The sequence below is a fragment of the Pan troglodytes genome, chromosome 11 (genome assembly GCF_028858775.2).
Source record: "Pan troglodytes isolate AG18354 chromosome 11, NHGRI_mPanTro3-v2.0_pri, whole genome shotgun sequence".
In the NCBI taxonomy this organism is placed as follows: domain Eukaryota; kingdom Metazoa; phylum Chordata; class Mammalia; order Primates; family Hominidae; genus Pan; species Pan troglodytes.
This window is the reverse complement of record NC_072409.2, coordinates 12,894,075-12,910,969: the sequence shown is the minus strand read 5'-3', so window position 1 is coordinate 12,910,969 and position 16,895 is coordinate 12,894,075. Positions and strand designations below refer to the sequence as shown.

The 16,895-nt window shown below is 41.6% G+C and overlaps 1 protein-coding gene and 1 long non-coding RNA gene across 14 annotated transcripts in view; one reads left to right on the top strand and one right to left on the bottom strand.

Moving 5' to 3' along the window:
• MAPKAP1 (MAPK associated protein 1) overlaps positions 1–16,895 on the bottom strand; it is a 266,415-nt gene that overhangs the window by 104,682 nt on the left and 144,838 nt on the right. For all 13 annotated transcript variants that reach the window (XR_010148846.1, XM_003312320.7, XM_003312321.7 and 10 more), the window contains one exon: positions 14,787–14,963. Coding sequence is in view for 12 of the 13 variants with exons in the window: in XM_003312320.7 (XP_003312368.1) it covers positions 14,787–14,963 (177 nt within the window). In the remaining variant the exon portion in view is untranslated. The remainder of the gene's footprint in view (positions 1–14,786; positions 14,964–16,895) is intronic.
• On the top strand, positions 6,388–8,993 carry LOC104008011 (uncharacterized). The gene is made up of 3 exons (XR_010148847.1): positions 6,388–6,475; positions 6,858–6,899; positions 8,895–8,993. It is a non-coding gene; the product is annotated as an uncharacterized LOC104008011 (long non-coding RNA).

The following is a 16,895-nucleotide window of genomic DNA, read 5'->3' as shown; positions in this document are numbered from 1 at the left end:
TGGGAAGGGCCTTAAGCCTAGGTTGGACCCAACCAGGTGGCTGACTCTCCACAGGGGCTGGGGGCCGATCTCAAAACCAAGGACCTAATTTGCTTCCCTAATACAGAGACATCTCCACAACCCTCCTCTCCATACGGCTTGCTGTTTAATCCTTGACATTCCATTTGTTAAAAAGCAAAAGCCGATGCTGGTCTGGCCAGCACCATCATCCATTTTAACTTGGTCAAGTTCTTGCTATTGAACAGCAGGCCTGAGAACTGTCAAGCTAATTTTACTGAACACTCTGTTACTGAATCATGCCTGAGTCCCGGCCATTCTTTACCTCAGAAGCTGGACCCCATCCCAGAACAATCTTTAAAAGTTTATTTTACTGATCAAAGCAAAATAAGAAAAAAGCTCTTTTTAAAAAACTATATTTAGGGAGCGATGCAGTAAGTGATACTTTGGCAAGAGTACTGAAACGTAAAGTGCCTTGTGCATTTATAAACTTGGGGGTATTTGCTCTGGCGCTAGGCCAGTGTGTGTTTGGAACAAATGCCAGTCAACCACGTTCAGATTTGCCTTCCCCTGCTTTCTCCTCAGAAGTCAGTATGCGCTCCATCTGTGACAATATGTTGGGCGATGGATGAGTAGGGCCTAAAAGAGAACACAAGTTCTCGGGTACTCACAAACTAGTACTGGCCTGGACCTCATGAACTGCCATCCACCTGGTTCTACCGGAACTACTGTAGATTTCAGTCTGCTTAGAAACTGCTTACGTTCCCTCCTAATCTGCTGCCGGCTGACAGCATTATTTCCAGCCAATATGTTTATCTTTTTCAGCAAAGGCAGACTAAAAGCTCAAAAGGAAGCCTTGTGTTTGGACTAATTTCCATAAATTAAAAGTGTCCTTTTAAAAGATTTTTGAGCAGAGGAAAATCCCCAGTCTGTATTTTTCTGTCATTTTACCAAAACGTACCTGGGTGACAAGGTTAAAGCAAGCAAAGGAAATCCCTGGCACTTATCATCCACAGGCATTACTGATAAATTGTGTGGTGGAGGAATAAAGGATTACCTTCTGTATTTTTTCATTACACTTTTCTTTTGTTACAGAATACATAAATCCATTGTGGCACAATGTAATATGTATCACCATGCTACACCTGCGGACGCTTCCGAGCGGCTGCCATGTCTGTGCAGTCAGGAATGATAAGTGAACCACCCGTGAATGTTAACGATAGTGATCATTCTGAGGTAACTCGGCTCTCCATCTTCCTTTACAGCCTCCGTGCTGAAGCCAGGGTAGCAAGGTTCATGAGAGGAAAATGAAAACAACAGCGAAGGGAAGGGGCACACACGGCCCTCAGAATGGACCTTCGTGAGTGTGCAGTATCTTACTCTGGGGCTCCATTTCCGTAAAAACGTGCACGTTAAAAGGAGAAAGAGGTTCTGCCCTGAGTGCTGCACATTCAGGCAGACCTAATAAGAGTTTCCTCAGGTCAGTCCCACGCTCCGCTCCTTTCCCTCCAGACGAATGCCAACTTTGGATCTTGTTCCACGTCTACAGCGCTTTGGGGGGAGATGGGCAGTGTTTTGTTTTTTGAGTAATACCCTCATATGTTTCCAAAACGTAAGAGCATAGAATGCAAGTGGTTCTCAGCCTCCGTCTAGGTGCAAGTGTTAAGTTATGCTCCCATTTAACAAGTGGAGATGGAGACTTGCCACCACAATTTTCAGCTTGACTTCCAAACATTCTGGGTTTTATGCCTCATTTCTTTATATCCAGGATTTTTTATGGGCTTTCTAAAAAGTCTATTGAAATACATCTTTTAAAGCCTTCACTTAATGTGGGATGCTGGGTTTGAAGCTGAGAAGACAATGATCCTGGGGGGAGTGCTGGTAGTGGGCAGGAAAGGAAGGGTGCTCCTGGTCCTGGCCTGCCTTCCCTGTGGCACATGCTCCAGCCTCTGGGTTAGGAGCTGTGGCGGGGTGATCAGCCCTCGGATGAACAGGCAGGCTACACACAGACTCAAAGTCTCGGCTCAGAAACCGCTCCTCCTCCTGCTCGCCTCAGGGACAGACAACCTGTTTTCCCCCAGAGCAGGGCATTCTAGGGACACTGAGAAGCAGCAGCTGCCCTTCCCACGGCTCCTTGGGCTGTCCATGCTGGGTCTAGGGTGAAACTCCATGTCAGGGAGCGTAAGAAACACTGCCAGGAGTGCTTCAGTCAATTCAAAGTTAGGTCCTGTCAAGTCTCGTAACCACTGAACGATGTATGGGCATTTTAAAAAGAGACTCCTCGCTTGAGGAGTTCAGCTCCGTCCCAGCGCACAGCCACTCAGTTACCCCAAAGAAGTTTGTATGCCAGCACGAACCCAACGCAAGCAGGCTTTCTGTACTAAGCAGTAAGCGAGAGGCAATGGGAGCCACGGAGCCCACAGGGACACAGGTCTTCATCTGAAAAGCTTAGATTCCATCTTTAGGAACAGAGCTGGAACCAGAACTCAAGTTGGAAGGCAGCATACTGGAGAGGAAAGGGCATAGGCTGGGGGTTAAATACCCTTTGACCGAAATCTTGGTTCCGTGGCTAACGGAGATGTTGCTGTAACATGTGGGAACCTCAGCCGCATCCATGAAATGAGTAGGCTACTTCCCTATAGAATTGTCACGAGCATGAAACAGACAATGAATGCCAAGCACCTCACACTATGGCTGGCAAACAGTAAAGGGAGTCGACGTTAGTTCTCTTTTGTTCCCCTTGCCCTAAGTCATCATTCCAAGAGAAAAGGCCCCACCTCAGCCCCTCCTTCCCCTGCCTCCTAAGCAGAGACTGCTTATCGGGGGGTGGGAGTCTCAAAACTCACTGCCTGTCATTGGTAACACAGGGGCATTAAAATGTGTGATTTGTTGAGCTTGGTGGCCATATTCAGGGGCATTGTCAGTGAGCAGCCTGTGGCCCAAGCACCAAAACTTCCCAAGAGCTCCAAGGGGAGCACTCTGGGTTCAGTTTTCAAAACTTTCCTTTTTGAAAGTGTTAACTATGAAGCAGGTATGTTCCGCCTCAACTTAATTCACTGGCTTTGCATGATGATAATGGAAATTAAAAAATCATGGTGGTGTAGAGAATTTCAACAACATTTATTAAGAATTTTTTGATTTGCACAATACAAGTTGTCCACTGTCTAACAATTATAATAACAGCAACTACTATTTATTGAATACTTTCTATGGGCTAGGTGCTGTTTTAAGCTTTTTAAAAAATATCTGTATTGACTCATTCAATCCTAAAATAGGTACAATTATTATACCCATTTTATAGAAACTGAGGCTGAAGGCATTAGGGAATTTACCTGAGATCACTCATCTATTTAAAATCCTGTTTTGGATTCAGAAATCAACAATGTGGTCCCTAACCCAAGCTGCACAGTCCAGTGGGAGAGAAAGATAAGAAGTCAACAAACAATTATAGTTCTGTGTGACAGTCACAAAGGCGGAGGCAAGTTCAGAGTGCTGCCAAAACAAACATAGGGCACGTAACCCAGCCACACAGAGGTGAGAGGGTCCGGGAAGCTTCCTAGTGGGGATGATGTCTCAAAACGCAAACATCATTTAGCTCTAAACCATGCTAGGAGAGACGGTGGCAGCACCAGAAGGCAGCAGAGCACAGTAAGCTCTAGAATAAAGTGACCTGGTTTGGAACCCCACCTCTGCTTTCACGGATAACAACATAATCACTTTAACTTCATTTCCTCATCTACAAAATGAGGATGATAATTATTCTTGGATTTTAAGATTGTTGTAAAGGCAAAATACTTCTAAAGTACTTACCATAATATCTGTCATATAATAAATGCTTATAGATGAGCCATTAGTTAAAAAAAGATAAATGCTTAATAAACAGTTAATATGTAATAAGCATAAGCATTTTCTTCATATGTACAATGAAGTAATATATAATGATGAGACAATAATATTCAATATTTATTGAGCACTTACTTTGTTTAATCCTCCTAGAAAAGATAGGTGTTATTATGAGTTCCATTTTATAAAAGAGAAAATTGAGGTTTGGCAAGGTTGAGACATTTGTCTGGAGTTATATAATAAGTTAATACATTATATAACTAATAAGTCCTGAAGGAGCCAGGACTTGAACCCAGATCAGCTAGACTCCCAAGTCTGTGTTTGTTAATCCCTCCACAGCCGCAAAGGGAGTCTTAGGGACTCGGGGAAAGAAGAGACTTCCAGGGAGCACATCTTCCATACCGGAACCACTGATCCAATCTGTGGAAAAGGTTCAACTTCCACTGTAACAAATTCAGCTTGACTATGAATGTCCAGACTCTTAGACTAACCATATGACCTACAGGATTTTTAAGGAGACCTTGGAGAATGTCATGGTTTCAAAAGCCACAGTCTCAGTTTGCAGAAGTGGGAAAAGGTTGCTACGAGCAGTTCTCGAGTCTCTGGTCCTGACCAGTTCCCAATAGTGATGAAGACACACTCTAGTTCCCAACCTGCTCTGGTCCAATTCCATGCATGTTCATTCTCCAGCATTTCAAGGTAGAAAATGAAAATATATGAGCAAGAGAAGGCCTTGTAATAACTGCAGCATGCCTGCTTTAAAATAAGTCCTCTGAGTATGACTTTATCCATAAAGAGTTTACACTAGTGTGAATGCCACATTTTGTTTCCCCTTAGACTGACCAAAAATTTTTTTTAAAGATCAAAGCGTACTGTGGGAGCATGCGATGTTTGACATTGGACAAAGTACTCTTTTTCAAAACAGACATTTTCCAAAAACATAACTCGCTAGACTAATGGGCAGTGAGAAGCCAAAATGACTGCCCTCCGCCTTCTCCTTGTGTATCTTTGCCAGAGTCCTTGGGACTTGCCAAATCCGGTCATGCCTGCTTAGCTTGCTCGACTGATTGTGCCAGAAAAGAAAATAAGACACAGATGTATTTGAGCTCTTTGAGATGCCAGTAAGAGAGACAGCTAATGGCTTCATTTCGACCCTCCCCTTCCAGCTGGGCACAGGTGGGGGATAATGAGGTCCCTCTCCCTAATCAAACTCAATTATTTACTACTCTATATAACCGCAAAGACATTCACATTCCGTTCAGAATATAAAACACACCGTGGGCTACTTCCAACCACTGCCACTGGGTATTTATAACAAACTCAAGTGGCTAACAGTTTGCCTTGGCAGGAGTTTAAGTGTGTAAAGTTTTGCAAACTGTTTCTGTTCAAATATGTCCTGCTGAAATGGGGTCCCAGGCGGGGTTCCATAACTGTCAGGTCAGTGAACTGCATAACATCTGAGAATGTATTCACCATGCAGTGCAGACAGGATCTGGAAATCAAACGCTTCGTTCTATCACAACCTTCTGAGAAGCATCACAGTTTTTTCAACAGCAAGACTGACATTGTATTAATAAACATTCCAAGTCACTAGCCTGACATGTACATAGCAGCAGCTGACAGACTCCGACATAAGCTGAGGGGAGAACAGAGGAAATCAAAATGAGACATAGTAACTAAACACGGCCAAAGGGGGAAGCATCACCAAACCAATCACATGGGCTCAGAAATGGGAGCTCCCCGACTTTGAAGACACATATTAACTAAAGCAACAATCTGGTATAATTTTTAGATACAAAGTAAGTTGATGGTTATCTAAAATGTGTGCTTTTATGGTAGGAACAAAGCGAATCCTGGCACAATTTCAAGACATTCCAGTGAGCAAAACATACATATTTAGCTTGTCTGACCTTTAAATTCTTAGAAGTGTGTAATTAATGCTTTCCATCTTTATTACTTGCTCCAATATTTCTGTCACTTTAAACAGACACAAAGAAAAATCCTTTCTTTTCTCTAGACAGTAGCTGTTGCCAAAAAGGAAATCAAGTCAGATTTACAAATACAAAATTAAACAGGCTGCATATGTTACATTTCCATACACGAGGACAATCTGGACAATGAAAATGTTTGCTAATACAACAGAATGAAAAGAAACAACACACAGTTGGTCCTCTATGAATCAAGCAAACAATAAATAACCAGGATAATTTATACTCATTTCGTCAGGCCTGGTTACAAAGAACACAAGCATCTTCTTTTATTCCTTATTCTATTTTAGCTCTGCCTCTTACCAAACAGCATGGCCTTGAATTAGTAACTAACTACCTGTCTCTGAGCCTCAGCTTACATATTATAAAAGTGAATTGCGTATAAGAAACTTTACTGATGGGGTGTGGCCAATTTTAAAATATCATAAAAAAGAAATAAATGATAAAAAAAGAAATAAATGAGATAGCATCTATTGGAGGTATGAAACTGAATGAGTGTGTGAAAATATTCTCCCTGCCCTCCTCTTTTTTTCATTCTCTAGACCACAAGGCAATAGCATATAACAGAAGGAAAGGCTTCAAGCTAATGACACCCTTTAATAAAGGTCTGGTCACTTGGGGTATACCGTGGATTTATCATCAAGAAGGTAAACTAAAACTCCCCACTCTTCTGAAAAGCCCAGTAAAGAGCATGAATGAACTTAGGGCACGCCTCTTCAAAAAAGCAGCTCATCGTTCCCTTTCTGCAGAGCCAAGAGAAGCCAAGGTAGTCTCTGGGAGCCTGCCCAAGGCAGCCCAGCTTCTGGGCTAAGACCTTCCACTGTTACCTGACAGCTGTTACCCAAAGAGCTCTTGGTTAGAACTGTTCCTTCCTCATGTTCCTCTAATATATCAAATATTTAAAGGAAAATACATATATATATAGGAGACAGTTTAACTGCTCTGACTTCTAACCTAAGGAGATTCTGACCATTTTATTGGCCTTGACTTTTTTTTTTTTCCTTTAATGCCCTTCTTCCCCCACTCCAGAGCAGAATCCTGGCATGAAACTTTAATGTCAACACATATAAGGTAATAATACTACCACACTTGTTTTTGTCATTGCCACTTTTGAACTCAATTCAGTCTCACAAATTCTGACTAAATTAGGCCTGTGTTGGGAATGGGAGAAGGAGACGAACAAGGCAGGTCCCTATCCTTGAGAGGCACTTAGCCCACTCAAGATCTCATTCTCCCTTGTCCTACTTTGTCTAAAGGAACAGTAGGCTTTGGCTTGGTCACTGCAACACTTCTTGAGATGCTGGGCACTACCTGAGCTCCAGCTCTTTATCTGGTTTTGGGGGTCAGCCAAAAACCTTCCCATTCCTCCCACTCCCTACTTCTCCTCTCTGACACTACTGATATCCAAACATCTTTACTGCTAAGCTCAAAGTAGTCAGCAAGTTAGGGATTCCCATTTATAGATATATTTGCTCTGTCCAAAATCAATCAGGAACAATGGATAGCTTAGGAATCCACTTGAAGATTTGTTAAAAGAGGCAGTTTCCATTACCAGGCTCCTAATTTGCAAGTTGTTAGAATAATCCATTCTCCTTCTCTGAACAACAACTCTGTCCAGGGGATTCCTGGGGCCCAGGGGTTCTAGAGGGAAAGCTAGATAGATCTAGTCCTGATTTAGTAAGAACATCAGAAGACATCCAATTTCACGTTCCCTCCACAGAATAATTTTCCAATGAGAAATTCATTAATTAGTTCCCCTTTAAAAAATGTAAGTAATTATAAAATATAATTCACAATCTTTGCATGATGGAATGAAGACAAATTTAAAAATTTCTTTTATATGCAGAAACAGATCTATTTCCCAATTTTGCTATAATGGACACATATTAATTATATAATAAAAAATAACTCAAAGGAAGGTTAAACCCCATTCTCACCTTAGTGTAAATTATTCCCACTGAGAATCCCTGACAGAAATAACAATAGCAACTATGTAACACTTCCTACATGCCAGAGTCTCAGCTAATATTAATAATCACAGCAGCATTTCCTGAGGTTCAAGAGCCCCCAGGAATCAACAGATGAATTTACAGACTAAGTTTCAGAATTTAAAAACCTGTTTTCTCACGGTGATGTGAGCCTCTAGTTCCAGCTACTCAGGAGGACTGTCTGAACCCAAGAGTTCCAGTCCAGCCTGGGCAGCATAGTGAGACACTGTCTCTAAAAATTTTTTTAAATTAAAAACAATTTTGATTTTAGTCAATGAAAAGCATATAGAGATGTATTATCTATACATATCAATATATGTATGATATGGATGTGTAGATATATATATCTATATATGCTTTTCATTGAACTAAAAGCAAAATTATATGTGTCACCACATATTTTATATATGTCACTGTGTGTGTGGGGGGGGTGTATGAGATAAAGATACAGATATAGGCCCCTCCTCACTCCCCATCTTCCATGTTCCCCATTTTCCACCCACCTGGGGAGCCCTGAGCCACTGCCTAGAGGAGAAATACCCAAGAGAGCCACCTGGCCCACATCAGACAAATGTGAACAAGAAATAAAATTATTAGGCTGGGCGCGGTGGCTCATGCCTGTAATCCCAGGGGAGGATTTGGGAGGTAGAGGCAGGCAGATCCCCTGAGGTCAGGACTTCGAGACCAGCCTGGCCAACATGGCGAAAACCCATCTCTACTAAAAACACAAAAATTGGCAGGGCATGGTGGCAGGTGCCTGTAATCACAGCTACTCGGGAGGCTGAGGCAGGAGAATCGCTTGAGTCTGGGAGGCAGAGGTTGCAGTGAGCCAAGATCACGCCATTACACTCCATCCTGGGTGACAAGAGTGAAACTCTACCCAAAAAAATGGGAGGGGAGGGGAGGGCAAGACAGAAAGAAAGAAACTTATTGGGAAAATCCAGAAGTTGACCAACAAACCTACCCCATGCCCATTTGTCTATGTAGTCTACGGCTACTCACACACTACAATGGCAGTGCTGAGTTACAGAAACTCTATGGCCAATAGCCTAAATATTTACCATCTGGCCCTTTGCAGAAAAAGTTTGCTGAGCTAGAAGCGGTGGCTGAAGCCTATAATCCCAGCACTTTGGGAAGCTGAGGTGAGCAGATCACTTGAGTCCAGGAGTTTGAGACCAGCCTGGGCAACACAGCGACACTCTATCTCTACAAAAAATACAAAAAGTATTTGGGCATGGTGGTGCATGCCTGCAGTCCCAGCTACTTGGGAGGCTGAGGTGGGACGATTGCTCGAGCCTGGGAGGCAGAGGTTGCAGTGAGCCAAGATGATGTCACTGCACTCCAGCCTGGGTGACAGAGCAATACCCTATCTCAAAAAAAAAAGTTTGCCAACCCTAGGATAAGGTGGCGAGATTTGGGGGGTTATGTGTTCCAGCAGCTAGAGTTATTTAACATAACTAACAAACCTAGTAAAAGTCAAATGGCATTACTGCAAGCTGCATACAGAACTTGTTTGCTGAACAGAGAAAAATGGTGACAGAATTCAGTGGGCACAAGGATCTCTATGAACAGTCTTGCTGGTCTCTGAAAAATCTGTGCTGTTTGGTGCCAAGTCACACTATACACAAGTATCAGTCAGGCAGAGCCCACTTATGTATAGACCAAGCAACAGATAAAGTAGAGTGACCAATCTGGTTTACCTAGGATGGAGGAAGGGGTTGGAGGTGAGCATCAGGGAGTGCTCATAGATTCAGGACTTTCAGTTTTGAAACAGGGAGAGTCCTGGACAAACCATCACAAATTGATCATACTAACAGAAAGCGTGGTGGGCCAAACGTAAAGTAGAGTTTTCTAGGTTAGGAGCGGTGGCTCATGCCTGTAATCCTAACACTTTGGGAGGCCGAGGCAGGAGGACTGCTTGAGCTCAGGAGTTCAGGACCAGCCTGGGCAACACAGTGAGACCTTGTCTCTACTAAAAATAGAGTTAGTTGGGCATGGTGACACATGCCTGTAGTTCCAGCTACTTGGGAGGCTGAGGCAGGAGGGTCCTTTGAGCCCAGGAGTTTGGGGCTGCAGTGAACCATGATCACATCACTGCACTCCAGACTAGGCCACACAGCAAGACACTTATCCAAAAAAAAAAAAAAAAAAAAGCATTTTCTAGTAAAGAACATTTAAAATTTATGTGTTTGTGTGGGGGGACACATTATAAATCAATTGGCCCACTAAAATAATGGACTAGTAGTTAAAAATACACTGTTTAAAAGGATGTTAATCATGATGTCTCATATGAAAATCAAAAGACTCAAGTTGACAAGTAAAACATTTAACACCCAATTAAACCCAACATCAGCAATGTTTAATTTCAGCAAAACATCATCTGTTACATTAAAGTTGTTAATTTGTATTTTATTAATGTTATAATTTTATCTGTATTTAGTTTGTAATTTTGTTTAGGTTGTGTAAAAACATTGAATTTATAGCTAAACATTACAGAACTTTGTATTTGCATGTATCTAAGTAGCATTATTAAAAAACTCATTTGGATAAACATTGAGACTTTAGGAGAATTTATTTCCCTTTAAAAGAGTTCTGTACATAACTTACATTTAAGAAACTCCCTCATGACAATTCCATGAGATAGTTACTGTTACCCAAATTTTAAAGATGAAGAAACTGAGACTTAACAAAGGTAAGTAAAATTGTCTAAGGTCATGCATGTAGCAAGATACTAGTGAAGCTGAAACGTGAACCCAGGTTTGCCTAAATTCAAAGTCTGTGCTGCCGCACTTAGAGGGAAAGATGGTACTGGAGCCCCGGGAATAGCCGGTGTGAGGGCCTCTAAAGGTCAGAAGGCGACCTGGGCTTCCTGGTATTTGAAAGGCAGGAACGGGTGTAAAAAAGGGGAAGAGGTCTTAGAAAGCAAGGTGGGACACAGTGCTGGGTCAGGTGTCCTCCTGGCAGCCCACAGACACCTGAAGTTTCAGTCATTCCTTCTCCATGAAGCCCTGTGCTGGGTGCTCAGGATACAGAGAGACAATAAGACTGTGCCTTCCTAGTCTTCAAGAAGTTAATGGTCTTGCTACTAACTCAGAGGATGTGTGCTCATAAGAGGACTCATTTGAAAGTATGTAGATCCTCGATGTTTACCCACTGCCCATGTTTACTGGAAGTTATTCCAATTCAGCTTTTTCAGTCCAGCTGAGCAATGTCCACCTAAACACTACCCCTCCTCTGCTATAAAACAAAGTCGGAGAAGAAAAACGTAGAAGTGGCAGAGATCTACTCAGTAACCCATTCAAGAAATACGTGTGACAGATCTATCATAGTAATGGAGTGATGGTGAGTATTGTGGGCACAGATAATTCAGTTCTTGCTCTCCAAGGGTTGTTTATTAATAGTAACAATAACAGCAGCTAACACTAAGATGATGCGTACATATGCTAAACACTGTTCTAAGTGCTTCAGATCTATTAACTCATTTAATCCTCATAACTGATCTGTGAGGTAGGTATTATTATCTCCATTTCACTGAGCCACAGAAAAGTTAAATATTCATCCAGGACCACACACACTAGTAAGGGCAAGGCTAGGATCGGCATCCAAGCGATCTGGCTCACAGCCCACCATGCTGTCGCCTACTGCACTATAGCAGTGGCTGAATGTCAGCCTTAAGACAGTGAGATTCACAGGTTAAACCAACACCAGATTCCCCAGCCTCAATCTTTCAGCAGAGGGTTGGAAAGGGCATGGACTTTAAAGTCAGGGATGGCGTCAAATCCAGGCCTAAGAACAATATTGCTCACCCTCAGGTTCCACGCCTCTAAATTGTTCATAAAAACTGGGCTATTTTGGGATTAAGTGAGACAGCATATGCATAGTTGGCCCTTAGTAAGTATTAGTTCACTCCCTATGTCAAACCTACTTCCCTCTTTCTGTTTCAGCTTAGTGTCTTCCCAGCCACTTCTTGTCCCTCCTCTACTGGGAGACAAATGGAAGGAGGAAAGGGGGGAAATGACGAGGAGGAGTAGTTACGGCTTTATTTATTTTGCTGGGATTTCCTTCTCTGAAACTTTAGACACATCCCTACAGACTCCTGAAGGTCTGCTCTGTTCTGCATTTGTAGGAGAAGCTTTACTAACTTAGAATATAGACCAGAAAGGCGAGTAAGAGGTTGCTGAACCAAGAAAATACACACAGGGCAAACGGTCAGTAATCTGTACTATTTCATCAGACGACTGAGAAAAAGAAAATTTATTGACACTTTTGTTCTTAATGCTCACATATAAAGATTTCACTTTACCTCGTGTTTTCAGAAACACTCCAGACACATCAAATAAACTCTCTTGAATTTTAAAATAGAAAAAGGATTGACTGGGCTATGTGTGTGTCTGGGAGTGGGAACACAGGGATGGGAGTAATTCAGGATCAAAAAACAGAGTATTAAGTTTAAAGCAGTTGTTACTCTCTGCCTTCCCCCTCCTTCCTATTCTCCAGAAGGCAGGGTTCATAGTGAAACACTGTGTAGTCTTAGATGCCCCTCCTGGAAAGGCATATGAATCCTAGCCCCACTCCACTCTACTGAAAACTCAGTGATTTAAAGCCTCTTGCTTTAAAAAAGGACTTTTGGTTCAAAAGACTGCTATGATCATGTGTTAACATTCATGTAGAAAAAGTTCTAGTCATATTAATAATCAATAAAAATGCAAGTAAAAACTATCGAAATGCCACTGTGTATATCTTTTAGAGTAGAAAAAAAAACTTCTAATACCTTGTAATGGTAAAACTATAAAAATGATTTTAGGAATTCTGTTGGTAACATTGTAAATTAGGACATCTTTCAGAGGGCTATTGTCAATAAAAAGTGAGTCTAAAGATGTTTTTACTCTGACCAATAATCCTACTTACAAGGCAAGATCCTAAGGAAGTTGTTCAACAGAATAAAAGGTATATAGATAATGACCGTCATCATCAAATTACTTATTAAAACCACACAAGGAAGCAATCTAAATATTCTGTGATCGGCTTCCACTACAACCCATACACTTTTCTTTTATACTGCTTATCACATTTTAATTATTTGACAACTGTCTCACTACTAGATAGTAAGCTCCATGAGGGTAGTGCTGTCTCTGCCTAGATCTCTGGCACATAAATACAGACTGTAGGAATTAAGAACAAATACTGAAATGTTTATAATTTATTATTTTTAGATGGAGTCTCACTTTGTCGCCCAGGCTGGAGTGCAATGGCGCGATCTCAGCTAACTGCTACCTCCGCCTCCCGGGTTCCAGCGATTCTCCTGCCTCAGACTCCCGAGTAGCTGGGATTACAGGTGCCCACCACTGCATCCGGTTAATTTTTGTATTTTTAGTAGAGACGGGGTTTCACCATGTTGGCCAAGCTGGTTTCGAACTCTTGACCCTCCTCGGCCTCCCAAATCCTGGCCTGCCTCGGTCTCCCAAAGTGCTGGGATTATAGGCGTGAGCCACTGCGCCTGACCTAATTTAATGTCAAGTAAAAATAACACAAAAATATGTGTGCTACAAGTGAAACTGAGTAACATATACACACGATTATTATACAAGATTAAAAATAGTTAAGATGGAGGAGGCATCATTGGCCAACTTTTCAATTATTTTAAATATCCTTTAAAGTTATTTTAGTACCTCTGAAATGAAAAAGCAGGAAAAAATTTGCTGTTATTTACACCAAACTTGACCTTGTAGTAGGGATGAAACGGCCACCATGAAAGCCTGAGGGCCCACTCCCCAGCTTACCCCCAGGCACTCAGTTATTCTTTCTTTGCTCAAGGGTAGAAAGAGCCAAAATACTCACACATCATATGTAGCATAACCCTATTTTCTGTAACAATCTCAAACAAAGGCAGTATGTTGAGAGAGACAGGGAAATGTCTTCTAAAGCAATCCCTTTTGAACAGTGAATTTGCTGGTTACTAACAGCAGGGGGTGCCAAAGGGATCGCTATTGTTCCCAGGAGACAGCCATGAGAAGGACTGCTGAGGCCTAGGTTGAAAAAAAGCTTAGGTTTGAGAGTAAAATCCAAATGCAGCAGGTTTTCCCTTAACAACTGGGACATGTGGATAAAACTCAGGAGCTCATAAACTTGAATGGATAAAAACTACATTTTAATTTTCACTAACTTCTAATATTTTGCATTTCCTTGATTTATAAGTGTAGGCAACCAATCACAGCAGAATCACAGTGCCAGTGACTCTGTCATGAACAGAAGTCATAGCTAACACTACAGCACATTACAGCTGTTGCAGATTTCTCAAATACCATTTATGCTCATCACCGCTTTGAAACAACAGGCTTCAGGAGTTACTGTTAGGTATACAGCTGGATATTGTTTAATCTACTAGTAAAGCCACACATATTACTATATCATGAATTTGTTCAATAATCTGATAACTTTAAATAACAGAATACTTTTATATTCCAGTGGATTTTATTTTATGCATTTACACACGCTTTTCTGAGAAAGGCACAAAAAAAAGCTGAAGACATGTGCTCAGTCTCAAGGCAGGCAACTGACAGGGAAGGTCAAATTTGGTCTGAGAGAAAATTATTTTAAGTCACAAGAGAGAAGTGGCCACAGTGCACATTTTCAGTTAGTGTGTATTCCTCGCAGAGAAGGTGCAAACCTAGAAGTTTTGCTTCACAGGCTCCCAGTGCACCAGTGTTTCCAGAGGCCTGGCTCTGGACATGCCGTTCAGAGATCTGCTTCACACAATGTGCCACTGCAAAGCAGTCTGTGTAGCCTAGGTGCAGAGGCATGAAATACAATGCGAATGTCGTCCTCAGCATCTCTCTGGGAGTCATCGTTATTACCAGTGGACTCTCCAGATGCCAAATATCATTTATTTGATGAACAAAACCAAAATCAGATCCAAAATGCTAGAAGGTTGGGATGAGATACTGAGAGAAGTAATAGAGTCAGTACTCACATTCGAACAAAGAGTGACTCTTTGGATGTCAGACCAGGAGATGAGTACTTTTCAACCAGGGCCAAAGTACTGAAGCCAAACTTATGAATGGGCTCATTGGAATCCAGCGGGGGGAAATCGGTGTCCACCTCCCCATCATCCTCAGCAATATGCAGGCAGTAGGCACTGACATTGTCACTGAAAGGAAAACCAAAAAGGCGAGTGAATACCAAGGTAGGGAAGGGACAATAAGACCAGAGGGTATGGTGCACAGCAAGCAAATTGAGGAGACTGCTTTTCTTTACCCCAAGCCTGGTGATACAGTAAAAAATCCCAAATCCTACTTCATTTGATAGAGAGAATACACATGGCAATGCAAAGGGGAGAAAAACAGTGTGAAATGAAGGTCTTTATACTACTCTATTCTTGCAACATTCACTGAGCCCTATTGCAGCTACGACAAAGAACCTAACCTCTTAGATCAAAGGTGAGATTTAGTATCAGCCCTAAAAGCAGCTTACAGCATAGTAGGGAGGAAAAGTAATAAGCATTACACTAGCTACAATACAAATGTTAAAAATATATATATATAAAACGGATATAAGCAAAACTGTAAAGGGGGGAAGATTATCTGGCCGCGGGGAAGGCAGGGGTCAGAGGCCTTTGATTTATGGTTAGGATTAAGAAAATATCTGGGTGACAAAGCGAGACTCCGTCTCAAAAAAAAAAAAAAAAAAAAAAAGAAAATATCTGGACAGGCATGGTGGCTCATGCCTGTAATCCCAGCACTTTGGGAGGCTGAGGCAGGCAGATCGCTTGATCCCAGGAGTTCAAGACTAGCTAGGCAACATGGCAAAACCCCATCTCTGCTAAAATACAAAAATTAGCCAGACATGGTGGTACACGCCTGTAGTTCCAGCTACTCAGGAGGCTGAGGTGAGAGGATCACTTGAGCCTGTGAGGTCGAGGCTGCAGTGAGCTATGATGGTGTTACTTCACTCCAGCCTGGGCAACAGAGTTAAGACCCTGTCTCAAAAAAATAAAATTAAAATTAAAAAAGAAAATATTTGTGCTCTAGATCAGGAGAAATACTCAAGGTAACCAAGACAATCCATACAGTTCTCCCTTCTCTAAAGAGTATCTAACTCAGTTGGTAGAATCTGACTTCAAACACCATGGATCCTTAGCAGAGTAAAAGCAAATGACTGGATTAGTCCTGACACAGATACCTGGTCCTCTTGACTACTTCTGCACACTTCCCACTCCCTAGAATGTCCAGACAGTACTCCCAGATTGCAGTCTTGCCCAGTTTAGAATCAACACATACCCTCTTTGGGGGAAGTAAAAAGTTGATCTGTTCAAAGAGGATGGGAAACTATACCAACATACAGACAGTGTAAGAGTGCAAACAATTCAATTGCTCCAAACCGCAAACCTGCGAGCTTCAGAAGTATGCTAGCTTCAGAAGCAGGAACCCAATAGCTCACAAGGCAGTAGAATTCTAAATTCTGCAGCTTAAGTTTGGAGTCTTAATTACATGATTGATGCTTAAATTAATTAATTGCAAAGTGTATGCTAATTGTTTAATTGGTTGGTTGATCTATATAGATCATTTTTTGAATTAAATGAGTTGATTTACCAAGTTTATTGACTGGATGTGACAATGAATTATTTCACTGACTACCTGACTTGCAATTTTCCCAATTAATTCACAAATCTTTAGCTGCAACTCTGCTTATTGCAAGAGAGGGAGCCTACTTCAGGTGATCTATACTCAGTGAGTCTGTCATGACTAAGAGATATTTATTATAAAAAACAGGTAATAAGGACAAATTAAAATTAATGGAAACTGTAAATTTGCTAAATGGATTGATAACAAGAAAGTAATCTAGCTATGTTTGTCACTTTACATTTCAGGTATTTGTAATGCTGTTAAGATATTTAAAATTCATCTTTGAATGGCATGGGAAACTTTTGGATCTCTGCAACAGGGTACTAACTTAAACACAGAAAAATTAGAGAGGCAAAAGAAAGCACTTTGGATGAGGAAAATGTCATGGTATACTGGCTAAGAGAGCTCTGTGGTCAGAACGAGTTCAAATTTCAGCTCCATGGCTCATGGCTATGTGA